Raw genomic sequence first — 18,914 nt, forward strand, 5'->3', positions numbered from 1 at the left:
CACAACGTGCAAGCATAAAGATCCTTCATTTGTCTCTTTCGAATCAGATAGCTTTAGATTATTGTTACACATGAAGAACTTGACTATTTTCTTATCGATGATATTGGATTTGCATAACAAGAAATTTGGACTAGTTGTGCATTATCCTGGAGAAACAACTCGCGATACTGGAACTGCATGAACAGTCCAATCCCAGATTAACCTTCTAATCTGTCCATTTAATTAAAAAAATTAATCATATCATGTATAATTTGTCTGCTCTTGGTGTATACTTTTTACACCCTGTGTAGCCTAGATGCTGTCTAGTGTAGTGTGGGGACCACCATGGGGTTCTGTGCAAATATATAGTTTAGATTTGAGGCAGTATAAAGGTATTTATTTAGATATACTCTTTCTTTTTTTTTTCTTTTTTATCTTTAATTTCTTTATTGGTTAAGGTATTATAAGTGTGTCCTCATCCCTCCCATTATACTCTTTCTTTTTAAAGATGCAATATGCAGCTCCCCTGCTATTTCTTGCTGTTTGCTGTAATTGTTAATTTTCTCCTTGTGTGGTTTCTCACGCTGCAGTGGTATGTTTGAAGATAATACCTTTGTGTATATGATTGAACCACTGGAGCTGATTCATGATGAGGTAAGTCTGGCTGTGACATCAGTTTCCTTGTGATGTTTTATTCTTTCAGCATCGTTGCCTTTGAGCAATAAAGAGAACATAATGTAGATTTCACTGTGCATTTAAACATAGTACCTGTTTTAAACTTTGGAGGGGGAGGAAGAGAGAGAGAGAGAGAGAGAGAGAGAGAGAGAGAGAGAGAGAGAGAGAGAGAGAGAGAGAAACATTGCTGTGACACATGCCCTGACTGGGATTGAACCCACAACCTGGGTATATGCCTTGACTGGTAATCAAACCCACCACCTTTTAGTGTATGGGACGACCTTCCAACCAACTGAGCCACACTGGCCAGGGCTAAACTAGCTTTTATTCTCACTCCTTCTTTAGATAATTGTACAACTATTAAGCGTGTACTTAACTTTTGGGAGTCTGAGAATCTTCAGTGGGGAAATTTGTGGGTTCAACTATGATTATATTATATAATATTTAGGTTTCTTTAGAGGTAGGGGAGAAAATAATGTTTAGAGTCATTCACAGGCCATCAGCTAGACAAAAAAATCACAAGGACATTATGCTAAGTGAAATAAATCAGGCAGACAAAGAGAAGTACGGTATAATGTCATCTGTAGGGACTCTAAAAAAACAACTTATAGAAATAGAAAACAGATTAGTGGTTACCAGAGGCCAATGGGGAAATGGGTGAAGATGGTCAAAAGGTACATTCTTCCAGTTAGAAGATTAATAAGTTCTGGGAGTGTAATATACACCATGGTGACTATAGTTAACAACACTGTATTGTATATTTGACAGTTGCTAAGACAGTTGATCTTAGTTCTCATCACAAGAAAACATTTTGTATCATGTGAGGCGATGGCTGTTCACTAAACTTATTGTGAAGATCATTTTGCATTATATACATATATCAAATCATTATGCTCTACCCCTTAAACTTATACCATATTGTATGTCAATTATATCTCAGTACACTCTAATAGTGTTGCTCACTAATAGCATGTAGCCAAATTTAAAATTTGGTATATGTTCATCAAATACTGTAATGAGAGTTACTACATGCTGGGTACTATTTTAGGTGCTGGGGATAAAATGGTGAACAAAATAGATATAGATCCTGGGCCTAATAGATCTTATAGTCTACAGGGACAGACAGGAATAAACAGACTGGATAGTTAATTATGGTATATTAGACAGTGATACATGCTAAGGGTTAAAAATGAAGCCAAATGGAGTTTGACCTTCTCTTTAACTATCCAGGGAAGGGCACAATGGGACAGTAGTTTTGAATGAAGACCTTCTAGACATTAGGGAGCTGGAAGAACATCTCAGGAGAAGAGCCCATGCAAAGGCCCTGAGGCAGGACGGTTCCCAGTGTGTTGTAGGGAGTTAAAGGAACCCAGGTTGGAGAGGAGTTGAAAAGTGGGGGGAAGGAATGGTGGCCGATGGAGGCACTGAGAGGTGACAGTAGGGATGTTATGTCAGTGAAAAGCACTGCTACTGGGAAAATACTGTGAGAGTGATAGGATCAGAATATTGCAATCATTTGATGGGGAGCAGAAAATGATTTTTATCTTTAGAGATTTCAAATGTAGAAAAATAAATTTTGAAACAGGTAGCCTGGCTGGTGTGGCTCAGTGCTTGAGCACGGACCTATGAACTAGAGGAGGTCACAGCTCGATTCCCAGTCAGGGCACATTCCTGGGTTGTGGGCTGGATCCCCAGTAGGGGGCGTGCAGGAGACAGCTGATCAACGATTCTCTCTCATCATTGATGTTTCTCTCTCTCTCTCCCTCTCCCTTCCTCTCTGAAACCATAAAAATGTATTTTAAAAAAGAAACAGGTAACAGTCATATATGTAGGCTATTGACAATAACAGTTGAACACATTTAATTTCTTTGTTGTGGCAATGTATGAATATCGGGTAAGTTTCAAATTTGAGACAGAAAAGTCACTAAATTTTAAATGGTAAATGTGTGAATACTATATAATTTTTCAACTGGTAACTATAAAAATTAACAGATAATGAGACAACGCCACCCAGATAAAGATATTTTGATTAAGTAAAATGTTTGTCCCGTACTACAGTGGTAGGTAGAAAGCCTGTATACTGTATAGCCAAATTATTTGACGAGTTCAGCAAAAAATTAACTTTGATTTCTGGCATTAATTAATAGCCCTGTTACCCGCCCCCCCCCCCCAAAAAAAAAAAACCCACAAAAAAACCAAAACAAAATAAAGTAAAACCTACGGAACAAAACCAAACCAAAAAATAAGAACTCCCTGCCCTGGTCAGTGTGGCTCAGTTGGCTGGAGTGTCGTTGCATGCACTGAAAGATGGTGGGGATGGGGGTGAGGGGAATGCCCAGCTCCCATCAGGGCACATACCCAAGTTGTGGATTCGATCCCCTGTTGGGCCACTTGCAGAAGGCAATGCATTGATATTTCTCTCTCACATCAATGTTTTTCTCTCTCTCCTTCCTCTCTCTAAAATCTTTTACAACAGCAACTCCCTAAGCCTTAGAGTTTTGTTTTTTTAAAGCCTTGAGATTATTTTTCAAGACATTCCTAATAGGGCGATTTTGTAGATTTGATGATTCACAAATGTATGTGACAGTATTAAGCCACAGGTGGGGCCCTTTCACTCTGTTAAATTGTTGCCTGTCATACAGTATTTAAGTGTACCTAACACACTTTGGATTTGGGCAGCTTCTTCTGACACACAAAAATGTGTTATATACTAAATTATTGAAGAGATTTATAAATATAAGCTGCTATGATCCTAATGTTCATAGCCAGTGGTTCTCAACCTTGGCTGCATATTAGAATCACCTGGGAATCTTTTTAAAATCCTGATTTCTGGGCCTCATCCCCCGGAACTTCTGTTTCTTTGTTATGGGGTGGGGCCACAACATTAGTAACAAAGAAACAATTTCCGGAGGATGAGGCCCAGAAATCAGGATTTTAAAAAGATTGCCAGGTGATTCTAATGTGCAGCCAAGGTTGAGAACCACTGTTCATAGCGTTGACTTTGCATTGCTATGCCCATCACCCTCTTCTTCCAGGATTGCTTGTTACATGCTTAGTGCTATATCCTTTTTGCCTCCTTTCTTACTGCCTACCTTTTCTTCCCACTTTTAGTTTTACTTTTTTCGATTACAGTTGACATTCAATATTATATTAGTTTCAGGTGCATAATGGTGAGACTTACATAATGAATGAAGTGGTCCCCCTGATACATTTAGTACCCACCTGGCACCATCCATCGCTATTACGATATTATTGACTATATTCCATGTGCTGGACTTTACATTCCCATGACTATTCTGTAACTACCAGTTTGTACTTCCTAATCCCTGTCCCTTTTCCACCCGCCCCCAATCCCCCTCCCATCAGGCAACCATCAGTCTGTTCTCTGTATCTGTGAGTCTGTTTTCTGTTTTGTTTGTTCATGTATTTTTGTTTTTTAGTTTCCACATATAAGTGAAATCATATGGTAGTTGTCTTTCTCTGTTGGACTTATTTCACTTCACAATTTGTCCTTATTTTCACCACCAGTGGAGGGAAAGGAACAATACTTGAAACTTTAAATTAGTCAGTTTTAAAATTGTGTTGCTAAACTAGTTGTGAGTGTCATTACTCTAGTCATTTTTTCACCTCTTCTGGAATTAAGAGTTTACTATACTCAAATTTAGATTTTTTTGATATTTTGTTTATTCTTATTATTAATTTTAGTCTACTTTATAACAACTCAAATATTAAGGATAGGATGCTTCTAATGAGAATTTGTTATCTGTTAAGCAGTAAATGGATAGTAAAACTCTTAATTATTGTAATCTTTTATGTAATCTATTAAGAACACTTTTTCAAAAACCAATTTTCTAATTATAAGACTGATACATTATAGGAAATTCAGAAAAGCAAAAATAAACAAAAACTTTACAAAACATTAATTACATATCATCCCATCCCCCAGAAATAACTTCTCTTCACTTTTCAGTGAATTTCTTTCCATTTTCCAAGATATATCCTCACATACTTAAAAATAAATTGGATCATTATTTTGTAATATAATTTTAAATCAGTAATGTATCTCTCTGAGCTTCATATTTTTATTTGTAAAACGGGGATGAAATATGCACCGTATGGAGTTCTTGTGAGAATTAAATTGTGTAATGTGTTCATTAACAGTGCCTGGCACATACAATGCACCCAGTAATGGAAGCTAATAGTAATAATAGTCATGGAAATAAGCCATTTCTAGAAGTGTAATTTCCAGGGGAAAGGATATTAATGTTTTCAAGGCTGTTGATAGAATTGCTAAATTTCTTTTTGAACTATGCTTCCAATTTTCTCCTACCAGCAGTGTATAAGAGTACTTTTCTCCTTGTAGCTATAATTAACTTTGGTTATCATAATCTTTTAACCTTTGCCAACTTGAAGGCACAAATTTGTATATCTTTAAAATTTTTTTCATTTTGAAGAAATACTAAAGAATTCATCGTTTTTTTCATATATGCATTGGCTATTTGTGTTTCTTTCTTGTGAATATCCTATTCATGTCTTTGGAGAAAGTTCAGACTTACGAGTAACTAATAAAACTATTGCTTTTATCTAAGCTGGAACAATTGGATGATACTCTATTTTAAGTTTCAATACAACATATATTTTTCATTCTTTAAGTATATGTATATACTTATATATATTGATTTCAGAGAGGAAGGGGGGGGGAGAGAGAGAGAAACAAAAGTGGTGAGAGAGAATCATCAACTAGCTGCTTCCTGCATGCCCCACACTGGGGATCGAGCCGACAACCTGGAATCGAACCTAGGGGCCCTGACTGGGAATCGAACCATGACCTCCTGGTTTATGGGTTGACGCTCAACCACTGAGACATGTTGGCCGGGCTATACTTTTCATTCTTGATAGCTAAAACATTAGCATATAAATGTCCCAATTTTAGGAAGGATATTAAGGAAAGTTCTAATACTATTCTGTAGAGGTATAATCACATCTTGCTTTTCAATTGTCTGCAATTTTTTTTGTTTCAGAAAAGCACAGGTCGACCACATATAATCCAGAAAACCTTGGCGGGACAATATTCTAAGCAAATGAAGAATCTCAGTAAGTTTTAATCCAAGTAGCCATTCTATTTTGTGTGATAGGAACTATAACTTGGTGGAACTAGGTAGACAGGCAGGCTTGCTGGGAGGCAGAGCTGACTTGAAATCTGGAGTGAGCAGTGTGGTGGGCTGTGGAGAGAACGGTGGCTTTCATGTAATGAGATGTGGATAGTTGTTTTCGATGGAGAGACTGAAAAATGAAGCCTGGGAATAAAGCGATGTTAGGAACCAGAGAGTAAGGCCAAATTTAAGAGAGTGATTTACAGTGAGGTTCATGCTTAAATTTCCCTGGCAGTTTACTGCTCTTCGGCGAACTTGCATTGCCTCTCTTTTATGTCTCTCTCTGAGGCATCTTTAGCATGCTGATTTGCAAAAGCTTCTTTTGGATTATTGCAGTACGTGATGTTACTACTTCTGTATCCTGATGCCAAAAGTCTTTAATAATTTATGCAAAAGCTTATGACATACATTATTATTATTATTTTATTTAATCCTCACCCAAGGATATGTTTTTAATTGATGAGAGAGAGAGAGAGAGAGAGAGAGAGAGAGAGAGAGAGAGAGAGAGAGAGAGATGAGAGAAAAACTTCGATGCATTGCTTCCCGTGTGCTCCCTGACTGGGAATCAAACTCTCAACTTTTTGGTGTACGGGACAATGCTCCAACCGACTGAGCCACCCAGCAAGGACATGGCATACGTTATTTTTAATTCTAAAATGAATTATATACTTAATATATACTAAACTGTAGAATACTCTTAAGCTTTCAGAAATTGAAGGTCAGGTGGTTGTAGGTCAAATATGCATATTCTAATGAGTCTTGAAAAACTCATTATGTTATTGGTGATATTTGGAAGAAAATTATGTTTGAATTACATTATGACTTATTAATTACAAATTGAAATATATTTGTGACTGTGAGATATGAAGTGTTTATTGATTGGCATGCATTTTCCACCTTGATTTTGATTTTAGATGAAATTGCTCTCCAGACTGCTTTACCTTCATATAATATTTGAAAAACATACTCTCATTGAAGTACAGTCAAGCATAAGTTCTGGTATTCCTTATTTTTTTTTTTTATTCAGGTGTGGAAAGCAGTGATCAGTGGCCCTTTCTATCTGAATTACAGTGGTTGAAAAGGAGAAGGAAGAGAGCAGTGAATGTGAGTGTGGCATTAAGCCACAGGTGGGGCCATTTGACTCCGTTAAATTGTTGCCTGTCATCATACAGTATTTCAGTGTACTTAACACACTTGGGATTTGGGCAGCTTCCTCTGACACACAAAAACAACAAGCCCAAACCCTCCCAAACCTCTATAAGTTGAGTCTATAGGAATGTTGCTTTTTATTCATCTTTCCCTATCTATCTATAATATATATATTATATTATATATATTATATATATATTATATATTATATTATATATTATATATATCTATAATATATATCTATAATATATATATATATATATATATATAGAGAGAGAGAGAGAGAGAGAGAGAGAGAGAGAGAGAACTATGCTAATTAACCGGGACGCTGTAACGGGTTAACTGGACACAGGAGGTTGTGCCTGCAGTGCTGGGGGCAGGGCGGCAGGGGCCTCCGTGCCTGCGCTGGGAGAGGGCCTGATCACCAATGGCTACGGCTTCTTCAGGGGCTGGAGAGCAAGGCAGGGCCCGACCGGCGACTCGAGGGTGGGCGGCGCTGTGTGATTTAGAATCCCGCGCTGGACTCCTAGTTAACAATAATAAACTGATTCCAGTGTTCTGTGAGCCCTAGTGGTCACATAAGGAATGTGTTATTTTTGCTCTGTTTTTAAATGAAAATTGCAGTGCATTTTTTTTTCTATTGAAAATATAGCTGACTTTTAAAAATATGTCTTGTATAGCATCATATGAAACGTTTCTGTTAACAAGAGACATAGGGGAAGGAGTTAGGTTTTTAAATGTTGGCTAATCATGCTTATTTTTATTTCTTTCAAATTAAAAACTCTGTTATACCAAACTTTGAAGCTGGATGTGTTTTTCTGAACAGAATGAATCTACTTGACCATTAGTATTATGATAGTTGCTAAATAAGAATCGTGTCATTATATAATCAACAATTGTCTTTTGGCTCCCATGTATTGATACTTGTATAGGGGCATTGTAACCGAAATTATGTTCCTGGGCTTTTTCATAATAGATTAGGAAGCTGTAATGATCGGGACTGTCTCGTAATTACATGGTGAATGCTATGTAACCGAGAATTAATTCCACAGCATATAGATTACATGGTAATTTACTAGATAACTTAATAAGTAATTATGCTGAAAATTGTACATTTTAGATAAGGTTTTGGTGAATGTATTTTTGTGTGTGAAAAAATTAGACCTCCAGCCATCAAAAACTTAGTTGTAGGTGAAATCATCCTTTTTTTTGTGGTCCTATTTTTGTATTACGGTGATTATGGATACAGGTGTGTTTTTTTTCTCTTTTTTTTTTTTTTCAAATTAGAGATATGTTTTTGCTTACTCTTAAAGATGTGGTTGGTAATAATAAGTTTTACATAGGCTAATGACATTTCACTAAAGTCCACCCCTACCAAATGTAAAATGATCAGTGACCTTGTAGTTTTCTACTATGAAAAAGAAGTCCAACCTAATGGCTAATATATTTAGCTCTTGCTTTTTATGGATTATCTAGTAATAATAAAAATCTGGAAGAATTTAGAATATTTTAATTATTAGTATTTGTTCCTGTGAGAAGTTAAGAATTAGTACATTATTATTAGAATTTCACTCTGCTGAGTTAAGGTTTCTGTTTTACTACATTGGTACCTTTTCTCAATGAGCTCTACTATTCTTGGATAGGTTTTCTTGAACTTTTAATAGATGTGAATTTTTATCACATCTTTTTTTTTTTTTTAATATATTTTATTGATTTTTTACAGAGAGGAAGGGAGAGAGATAGAGAGTCAGAAACATCGATGAGAGAGAAACATCGATCAGCTGCCTCCTGCACATCTCCTACTGGGGATATGCCCGCAACCCAGGCACATGCCCTTGACCGGAATCGAACCTGGGACCCTTCAGTCCGCAGGCTGACGCTCTATCCACTGAGCCAAACCGGTTTCGGCTTTTATCACATCTTAATTGAGATTATTTACTTTTACAGAATTATACTGTATATTTTTCTCTAGGATATTTTTACATATAAAATAATATAAAAACAACATGGGGCTCTGTTCTCTGTCTTAATGAGTACTTTAATAATAGTTAAATATTGTTTTTTTCTGAATATTTGAATGTTCACTCACACCTTATGGTCACTTTTTTTCTATTTTTTGTGAGCAAGTTTCTTCAAGGGCGTTTATAAAATAGGCAGCAAAGAGTTCTTCTGAAATTCAAAATCAATCTACGACTAAGCAGTCATCCTCAGAGAAGGTGCTATTATATCTGACCATACATTTTTATATTCCACAGCCATCTCGTGGTGTGTTTGAAGAAATGAAATATTTGGAACTTATGATTGTTAATGATCACAAAACGGTAAGAGTATAGAACCAATGGGTTTTGAACCCAACAGCTTATTTGCGAAAGAGTACACTTCACTTTATATTCAGTTATTATTTGTTACTTTTTTTAAAGCAAGATACTTAGATGTTTTATTTTTTTGAAATATTAAATGATTTCATTTATTTTATGGTGTTTTGGAACACTGGGTTTTATAGAAATTTCAGAAGTCTCAACTTTCTCTGTTTAATAATGATTGTAATTGGTGGATTTAACTGGGTGGCATTTCTCACTTATCTTCATTTAAAATTCTTATTCTCTACTTTCCTCCATCTATGTATGTGGTCACTGCTTTCTAATTTTATTCCATGTCTTTGCTCTGCTAGCATGTTATTTTTCCTTACTAATTATTATTTTTTTGTTGCAGATATAATTATAGGAGATAAGCATATGTAATAAAGATATACCCAAAGAGACTATCTTTAACTGATTATTTAAATACTGGAAAGATGAAGGTCAAAGTAAAATGTGATTCAATGTGGGTTTAAGTAACACCTAAAAGATATATGAAAAGATATATGAAAAAAGATATATAAAGATAGTTATTACTCTCTATTGACTTCTCACAAAGATAAAGTAGAAACTTTCTTAACCATATTCTGCTTCTCCATTTCTCTCTCTCTTACCTTCACACAAGAATATGTTTTTCATTGATTCTAGAGAGAGAGAAGGAGAGAGAGAGAGAGAGAGAGAGAGAGAGTGAGAGAGAGAAACATCGATGTGAGAGAGAAACACGGATCGGTTGCCTGCCATACTCTTCCCAAACAAGATCGAACCTGAAGCCTGGAAATGTGCTCTGACTGGGAATTGAATCCAAGACCCAATGGTATGGGACGATGCTCTAACCAACTGAGCCACACTGGACAGGGCTTAACCATTTCTCTTATAAAATACCTTGGCTGAAGCTTAGAGCATTGATCACTAGGCTATTTGTTAGTATACCCAATAATTTTGGCATGTTGGTAAATGTTTAACACCTGGCTCTTTGGGGGGAAAAAAAAGCCTGATTTAACAAACTGAACAAGAATAATTTACATCTGTTTTTCAATATCTGGAGATTTGCTATTGGGTTTTGGAATAATGATCCCACTAAGAGTACTCATCTTATAATCTTTGTGCTAGATGAGGCAGCACAGTTATGTTGATACCTGTCACCCTTAGGTTGAAAATCAAGCTCTAATTTTTTTAGAAAACAAACTTCTTAAGGATTGTATTTGTTTATGAAGAAAAGGCAAATTTGGCACTTTAAATGTTAATTATTTTCAGTAATCAGAACATGTGAAAGTAAGTTTTATCATAAATGGAGATTGAACATTTTTCTTAGTATATGAAATTAGTTCTCATTCATGCAAGGAAATAGAAATATTGCGCTACATTTACATTCAAGGTTACTTTTTTAATGCAGAGTAACCTAATATTGGCTTCCTGAAAAAAATGCCCATATCTTATTTTGAACAAGCATCATATCAGTGGATTTCGTTAGACCAAAAAAAAAAAAAATCCCTCAATTTTGTAGAAGCATCTTAGTAGCTGGCTGGTGGAACCTAATTTGTGAGCCAATTATAGCCTTGATAAGGGTCGGCAAACATTTCTTTGAGCCAGTAATCTAAACATAAATATTAAAAACCATATTCTAATTGAAAAATGGTTGAAATACTTTAAAGTGCATGAAAATGTTTTGCTTACACTTATTGCTCTATTCTTATGTGTACGTCAATAAGTGAAAATGTAATAGCTCAAATATTTTTCAATTTAAACCTCATTTGGTTTTTCTTATTTAAAAGCTATTATGTTATTTATTTATTTATTTTTATTTTTAAATTACAGTTTACATTCAATATTATTCTCTATTAGTTTTAGATGTAAAACAGAGTGAAAAACCACTATATTTTATAGGTACCTAATAAATTAAGAGTTATTAATAATCATGATTTATTAGGAATATACATAAACTCTTTTATAAAAATTATTAACTGAACAAGTTTATTTCCTATCTCAACCCAGACTAGCCTTTGAATTCCACTTATGTGATTGTGGCTATTTTTATTTGTCCTCTCTGAGCCTCACTTTCCACATTTATAAAATGGGGATAATAAAATCCACCTCATAGAGTTGTGAAGAACAAATATTTCTTGTAGGAGAAAGACTTACCATAGATCCTAGTACATGCTAGGTGGTTAATTAAATGGAAGTTCAAGCGAACAAACCCTAGAACTCACTGTGTCCTTATCTTACTTGCCCACTCTCTCAGCAGCACTGGACACAATTGATTATTCTCTCTTGTTTGAAACATTTTCTTCATCTCTAAGCTTCTGTGACACAACGGCTCTCCCACTTCACCAGCTATTTTTTCTTAGTCTCTTACATCTGACCTCTAGAATTATAAGAATGCCCTACAGCTTGGCTTGGGGCCCTCTTTTCTTTCGATAACTCTCCCCCAAAATGACCACTTCCAGTCTCAAGTCTTCAAATAATATCATGACTTAAATTCATCACTCTTTATACCTCTTACCTTCTGAGTTCCATAGTTGCATATTCAACTGCTTACTTGACATCTGTACTTCAATATTGAATAGGCATCTCACTTTACCATTTCTAAATCAGAACTCTTGGTTCCTGGGTCCTAAACATCTTTTTTTAAAAAATATATTTTTTTATTGTTGATAGTATTACAGATATCTCCTATTTCCCTCCCCTTTTCCCCCTCCTCCCAACCCCTACTCACCCCTCCTTCCAGGTCTTCACTACCCTATTGCCCATGTCCATGGACTATGCATATAAGTATATAAGTTCTTATAATTGAGGTCCTTGAGTTTAAAGTGAGGTCCTTAACTTCTTTTCTCTTAGTGTATCTCATTATTTTAGATGGCACTACCATCCCCCCAGCTATTCAAGTTCAAAACCTAGGAGACATCTTTTTATTCTCTTTTCTCACCTTTCACAGTCTCTATAATGTCCAGCCTTTGTTACCTGTAACCTGGACTATTGTAATAATTTCTCAACAGGTCTCTGTTTCCATTTTTGAACTTATCTAATTCACTCAACTCATAGCAAGCAGAGTGACCTTTCTAAAAGGAAAATCAGAGACTTGAAAATAACAAACATGAAATAAATGAAAATCTCATCACATTTTGATAGACTTAAAAAGACTTTTATTTTACAACTTGCGTGTCATATTTCTCTTGACCATCCTATCTAATAAAAGAGAAACATGGTAATTAGTGTACATCCGCTACCTTTCCCATTGGTTAATCAAGGCAATATGCAAATTACCTGCCAGCCAAGATGGCGGCCGGCAGCCAGGCAGCTTGAAGCTAACATGGGGCTTGCTTGCTTCAGTGACGGAGGAAACCAACGTTCCCCGCCTGCCTTACTGGCCTCTGAGCTTGCAGTTTGAAACATTGTTACAAATATAGAAGCTAAACAAAACCCCAGAAACCTGCTTTCAGCCAGCAGGAATCTCAGAGCTGGAGTTGATACAGTGTTCCAATTATAGAACCCAAACAAACCAGATACCTGCTTTCAGCAGCAGAGGCCTCAGAGCTGGAGCCAGAGCTAAAGCTGGCCCAGAATAATAAAAAAAAAAGAAAAAAAGGAGCAGTTGGGAGCTTCAGTCACCTGCCAGCCTGAAAACAGCCCTCAGCCCCTCACCCAGACTGGCCAGGCACCCCAGTGGGGACCCCCACCCTGAAGGGTGTGTGACCAGCTGCAAACAGCCATCATCCCTTCACCCCGCCTGGCCAGGCACCCCAGTGGGGACCCCCACCCTGATCCAGGACACCCTTCAGGGCAAACCAGCCGGCCCCCACCCGTGCACCAGGCCTCTATCCTATATAGTAAAGGGGTAATATGCCTCCCAACACCGGGATCAGTGGAGCCATGAGGCCTCCCAGCACCGGGATCAGCGGAGCTGAGAGGCCTCCCGGCACCGGGATCAGTGTGACAGGGGGCAGCGCCCAAACCCCCTGATCGCCCTGCGGCTCTGTGTGTGACAGAGGGCAGGGCCACAACCTCCCTATCCGCCCTGCTCTGTTCGTGACAGGGGAGGGCACCCCAACCCCCTGATCAGCACTGCTCTGTGCCTGATAGGGAGGAGCTCCCCAACCCCCTGATCACCCTGCGGCTCTGTGTGTGACAGGGTGCGGTGCCCCAACCCCCTGATCGGCCCTGCTCTGTGGGTGACAGGGTGCAGCACCCAACCCCCCCCCCCACGGGCCCTGCTCTGTGTGTGATGGGGTAGAGCCATAACCTCCCCATCGGCCCTGCCCTGAGTGTGAGAGTGGCGGCGCCCCAACCCCCCTGATGGGCCCTGCTCTGTGCGTGACGGGGTGGCGCCGCAACCTCCCCATCGACCCTGCCTTGAGTGTGACAGGGGGCGGAGCCCCAACTCCCCAATCAGCCCTGCTCTGAGCCCGACCAGGGGCTGCACCTAGGGATTGGGCCTTACCTCTGCCACCCGGGAGCAGGCCTAAGCCAGCTGGTCGTTATCTCCCGAGGGTTCCCAGACTGCGAGAGGGCACAGGCCGGGCTGAGGGACCCCCCTCTCCCCCCTGAGTGCACAAATTTTTGTGCACCGGGCCTCTAGTTATACTATAAAAAGAGGTTTCCAAAAAGGACAAATTAATATTCAGAAGGAAAATAAAATGTACCTTAATAGGTGTGTAACACCATTGCATAGAGGAGGTGTCAGCTAGTATTTTTCCTTTTTGTGACATGTGCTTCCTAATGCCAAAGCTTTTTGTTAAAGTTTATGATTCAGTGGTATTTAGTACCTTTACTAAGTGGTGAACCATTACCTCTGTCTAATTCCAAACATTTTCATCACCCCAAAGAGACTTTTGCTTTTTACTTTTAAAGATAGTCAACAAGCCCTAACCGGTTTGGCTGAGTGGATGGAGCGTCGGCCTGCGCACTGAAAGGTCCCAGGTTCGATTCCAGTCAAGGGCATGTACCTTGGTTGCAGGCACATCCCCCTTGGGAAGTGTGCAGGAGGCAGCTGATCGATGTTTCTCTCTCATCGATGTTTCTAACTCTCTATCCCTCTCCCTTCCTCTCTGTAAAAAATCAATAAAATATATTAAAAAAAAAAAAAAGATAGGCAACAAGTACCACATGATCTTACGCAAATGTGGAATCTAATAAACAAAATAAAATGATGAACAAAATAGGCCCAGAGACATAGAAGCATGGAACAGACTGATGAATCTCGGGGGGGGGGGGGGGCGGGGAGAGTAGTGGGGGGAGTGAGAAGAGACCAACCAAAGAACTCTTATGCATATATGTATAATCCATGGATACAGACAGTAGGGTAGTGGAGGCCTGGGGTAGAGGGGGAAGGGTCTATAATGGTTCAATGGGAAAAAAAGGAGGACATATGTAATACTTTCAACAATAAAGGTGTTTTTTTTTTAAATAGGCAACTTAAAATGCTGAGCTACTTATAGCAACTTCTTTATGCTCCATTTATTAAAAAAAAACAAAAAAACCTGTTAAAATGTCCTGTGTCTTCACATGGTGGAAGGGACTAGGGGTCTCCCTGGACCATCTTTTATAGAGATATTAATCTTATTCATGAGGGCTCTACCCTCATGACCTAAGTACTTCCAAAGGTTCCACCTCCTAATACCATCATTTTGGCGGTTTGGATTTCAACATATGAATTTTGGGGCAGATGTAAACATTCACACCAAAGCAAATGTAAATATAATCATTATAAAAATTAATGAATACTACTAATAGCAAACACAATACTGATTTATTGAACATTTATCATGGGCTGAGTAGTGTGCTTAGTATTATCAACAATATCAGAAATTTAAGCATTAAGATATATATATATATATATTCTTTGTTTAAAAAATATAGTAACAGAGTTAGTTTATAATGTGAAAGTGGAAAAGGAGAAACAAAAAGCATATCATGGTTTTCCAGTGTGGAAATACTTTTAATCTTTATTAAGGGTGCATTATTTTAGTAATTATAATTGAAGCACATTTTTAAAACTTATGGTGCAAATTTGATTTGGTAGTTTGGGAATGTTTTTTGTTTGTTTGGTTGGTTTTTTGCTTAGTAGAGGACATGACCCCCCTGTGTATACTTTTGTTTTTAAATATCCTCTCTAAGACATTCTAAGCAAAGTACTCCTTGCTAAAACTGTAGCCCTTCAGATATTGCTTTGCAATTATTCTATTAATTTATTTTTTCTTAAATGATCACGAGCTATCGTCACATTTCACTTTTACTTTATGTCTCTTCTTGTTCTAACTTTGAGCAGTCAAAAGCAAAAGGCTTCATTTGGAGGAGGCATTCTTCTGAAAGAATATACTAGAATGTATGACAGATACATTCCATATCATGGACAATATTTAAAGTGCTACCTAAGAAATTTTCTTGATCTGTGTATGGCCCTTGAGTTTAAAGTGAGGAGGGTGTCCAATTGGGACTAAGTTTATTGGTGTAAGCACTTTATAAGCTGGGAAGGTTGTTTCATTGAAAATGAAAGGGTTGTATTTATAGACATTAAGACTGAAATAACTTCCTTCTCAGGAGTAAAGCTTCTCACACATATTTCTGTCAGCCATCTGTGTTACCTGGAATATCCTGGATGTTTTAGATCATCAGAGTTTTGCTGCCTAACACAGAAATAAATAACACCACCAGATCCACTAAATTCTTAATTTTAATCCCCAATTTCTACTGCTGCTATGAGATTCCTGCTTTTATAGAATTTTTATATTTACCATTAAATTATGATTTGGTTCATTTTGTTCATTGGATGCCACATGTAAGTGAAATCATATGGTACTTGTCTTTCTCTGACTGGCTTATTTCACTTAGCATAATGCTCTCCAGGTCCATCCATGTTGTTCCAAAGAGCAGTGATGCACTCATAGATAGAGAGCAGTCTGTCCACTGTTGGAGGGGAGGGTGGCGCTGGGGGGGAGGGGGAGGGATTAAGCAAAAGAGGGGAAAAATGAGAAAAACTCATGGACACGAACAACAGTGTGGTGATTGCCAGGGGTGGGAGGTGGAGGAAAGTAGAGGAAGGTATCGGGGGAATCAATGGTGATGGGTGGAAATCTGACTTGGGGTCAAATACAGTGTACAAATAATGTGTTGTAGAATTGTGCACCTGAAACCTGTATAATTGTGTTAACCAGTGTCCCCCCCAATCAATTCAATAAAAAGGAAAAAAATTATGATTTGGCATTGACTGAGATCTTTTTTTCCTCTCTAGTATAAGAAGTATCGCTCTTCTCATGCACACACCAACAACTTTGCAAAGTCTGTGGTCAACCTCGTAGATTCTGTAAGTATCCCGTTTTCTCGAACCTCTGTTTCTAAGGTGAGATGCTTTACATCTCTATGTGCTTACTTGTTGCTTTAGTTCTTGCTTGAGCAAAAGTGAAAATTCCACCCTTAAGTTCATCTGGCTGCGGAATTATAGGGTGGTCTGCTTCACAAAGAGTGGTGTTGTCAGAGTTTCAGGGGACTGTTGAGTTATTCAGGGAATTCCAAAAATCCACGAGAGTTGCTTCTAAGTGATGTCTGGACCTCATTGTCTCCAGAGCTTAAGGAGGACAAAAATCCGGGAGAAAATTAGCTACCAAGAAGAGTGTCAGTTCAACCTGACAAAGAAGACTTTGTTCGTAATAATCAATTGAGCTTATTGACTTAAACATATCGCAGAAGCACTCTAATAGATTGAGGTGGACCATGTTTGAAGGGTATAGGAAATACAAAAATAAATTTTTTAAAAGAACTCAAATTTGTCTTCTTACTGTTCCCTTGGTAGAATGTTTCAGACTTCATTTCCAGGTGACAGAATTAAGTGTGTCCCCACACAAAACGGATTTGAAACAGGTAAAATACATATCTCCTTACAAAGACCTCAAACTAAAAACTTTTATGTTGATAATTTTTTCTCTTATTTTGTAAATTACAGGGAATGATGGTTAAGATTTTCTTGCTTTTTCCTGTTAGGTAGGCACTCCATAGATGTGAATATTATTCATTGTGTTCCAATAAATTGCTCATTAGACGAGTCATCAATTAAAGATAGCATACTACTTTGTGTATTCCAATGTTAAGTGCTATTTTGTTCAGCTAAATATATTTTTATCTGATATTTATTGTTATGTTCCCTCTTAACTAGGGGGGAAAAAACCTTTTTATAAATTGCCGAATACTTAAATGATACTTATTTTCTCCAAAGAACTGCCTTCTCTTCTGCCCTTTAAACAGTCCAAAACCCCCAACCCTATAAAGACTCATAGCCTAGAATGCCTGGTAGGCACAGCTGGAGGGGCACAGAGTGTCGTATGGAGTTAGGATTGAAATTCTGAAAGCCACTTTGTACCTGGTTTCCTTTAATTTCAGCTCTTGTCAGTCTTCTGAGAGGAAAATTATAAGTGAATATGGAAATGAGAATATTAAACACACCTTTCCCCCTGCCAAAGCTGTTTACTTGGCAGCATTCCTCTGTTAGTCATTTCAGCATGATTGAACCGAATCACATCTTGCAAAGTGTAATTTGTATTTTGGATTGCCATATAAGGTTCTGAAGCTGAACAATTGATTTTGAAAAGACATTACATTTCACTTGCTCCTTGTAGAAATCATTTCTGCTTCAGGTTGATTTAGGCATGCTGCGACTCCCGCTCTGCGGTGTGTTCAAAGGTCAGCCGTTATTTTCTTAATTAGCTTGGAAATAGGACAAAATGACAACATTCATTGAAATTGCTTAATTATGTGAATTATTTAGCTACCGGGCCTGAAGTAGAGAGAGAGCGGAGAGACACAATGGAAACGCTGTGAGTGACGCCACCCTGTGGTGAAGGTGAAATGGTGATACAAATCTGCTCTTTCCTCTTCTGGCCTCGGCTCTGGGATTCTTTCCCACTGCTGCTTTACTTTTCATCTCACAAAGCGTCCCAGGGCAAGCCAGCCATGCGGTTGGTGCTTATCCAAGGATTTAGTGATCTGTTCCAGTCTTGTAGGAATAACTGGTCATACTACACTACCCAGGGCTGATGAATTTGGTTCCAACCTGTTACCTCCTATGAGGTTTGGGAGGGTGTTTTTTCTGAACCCTGTTTTGAATTTATATCCAGGCTTTAGAATCTTGACATCCCTCCTATCTATCCTGAAGTGAGATGCCTGGCCACTAACGGTGCTGATTTCAGATGAAAACAATCTTAGAGGAGAAGCCAAATTGTGTGATTGTTCATTGTTATTGCTGCTCTTGGAAAATGGAAAGGAAATGAAGATTCTCTCGAATGAGCCAATTATGACCTCGTGTTCTCCTCTCCCCTCCCCTCCCATCTTCCCGCCGACTCTGAATCACTGATGGTGCACGTTTGACCCAGTGTTTTTCTCTTGCACCTGTCCTGTTGTGTCCCCTCAGATTTACAAGGAGCAGCTCAATACCAGGGTTGTCCTAGTGGCTGTGGAGACCTGGACTGAGAAGGATCACATCGACATCACCACCAACCTTGTGCAGATGCTCCATGAATTCTCCAAATACCGGCAGCGTATCAAGCAGCACGCCGATGCTGTGCATCTCATCTCGTATGTGCCCACCATCTTTGGTTTGACATTTGTCTTTATCCCT

At 38.2% G+C, this 18,914-nt stretch overlaps 1 protein-coding gene across 2 annotated transcripts in view; it reads left to right on the forward strand.

The window, feature by feature from the left end:
- Positions 1 to 18,914, forward strand: part of ADAM23 (ADAM metallopeptidase domain 23) — a 151,162-nt gene that overhangs the window by 82,296 nt on the left and 49,952 nt on the right. For both annotated transcript variants that reach the window (XM_036320646.1, XM_036320645.1), the window contains exons 6-11: positions 570 to 633; positions 5,676 to 5,748; positions 6,835 to 6,911; positions 9,212 to 9,277; positions 16,539 to 16,610; positions 18,708 to 18,871. In XM_036320646.1, coding sequence (XP_036176539.1) covers positions 570 to 633; positions 5,676 to 5,748; positions 6,835 to 6,911; positions 9,212 to 9,277; positions 16,539 to 16,610; positions 18,708 to 18,871 — 516 coding nt within the window. The remainder of the gene's footprint in view (positions 1 to 569; positions 634 to 5,675; positions 5,749 to 6,834; positions 6,912 to 9,211; positions 9,278 to 16,538; positions 16,611 to 18,707; positions 18,872 to 18,914) is intronic.

Source organism: Myotis myotis, unplaced genomic scaffold (assembly GCF_014108235.1).
Source record: "Myotis myotis isolate mMyoMyo1 unplaced genomic scaffold, mMyoMyo1.p scaffold_m19_p_8, whole genome shotgun sequence".
NCBI lineage: Eukaryota > Metazoa > Chordata > Mammalia > Chiroptera > Vespertilionidae > Myotis > Myotis myotis.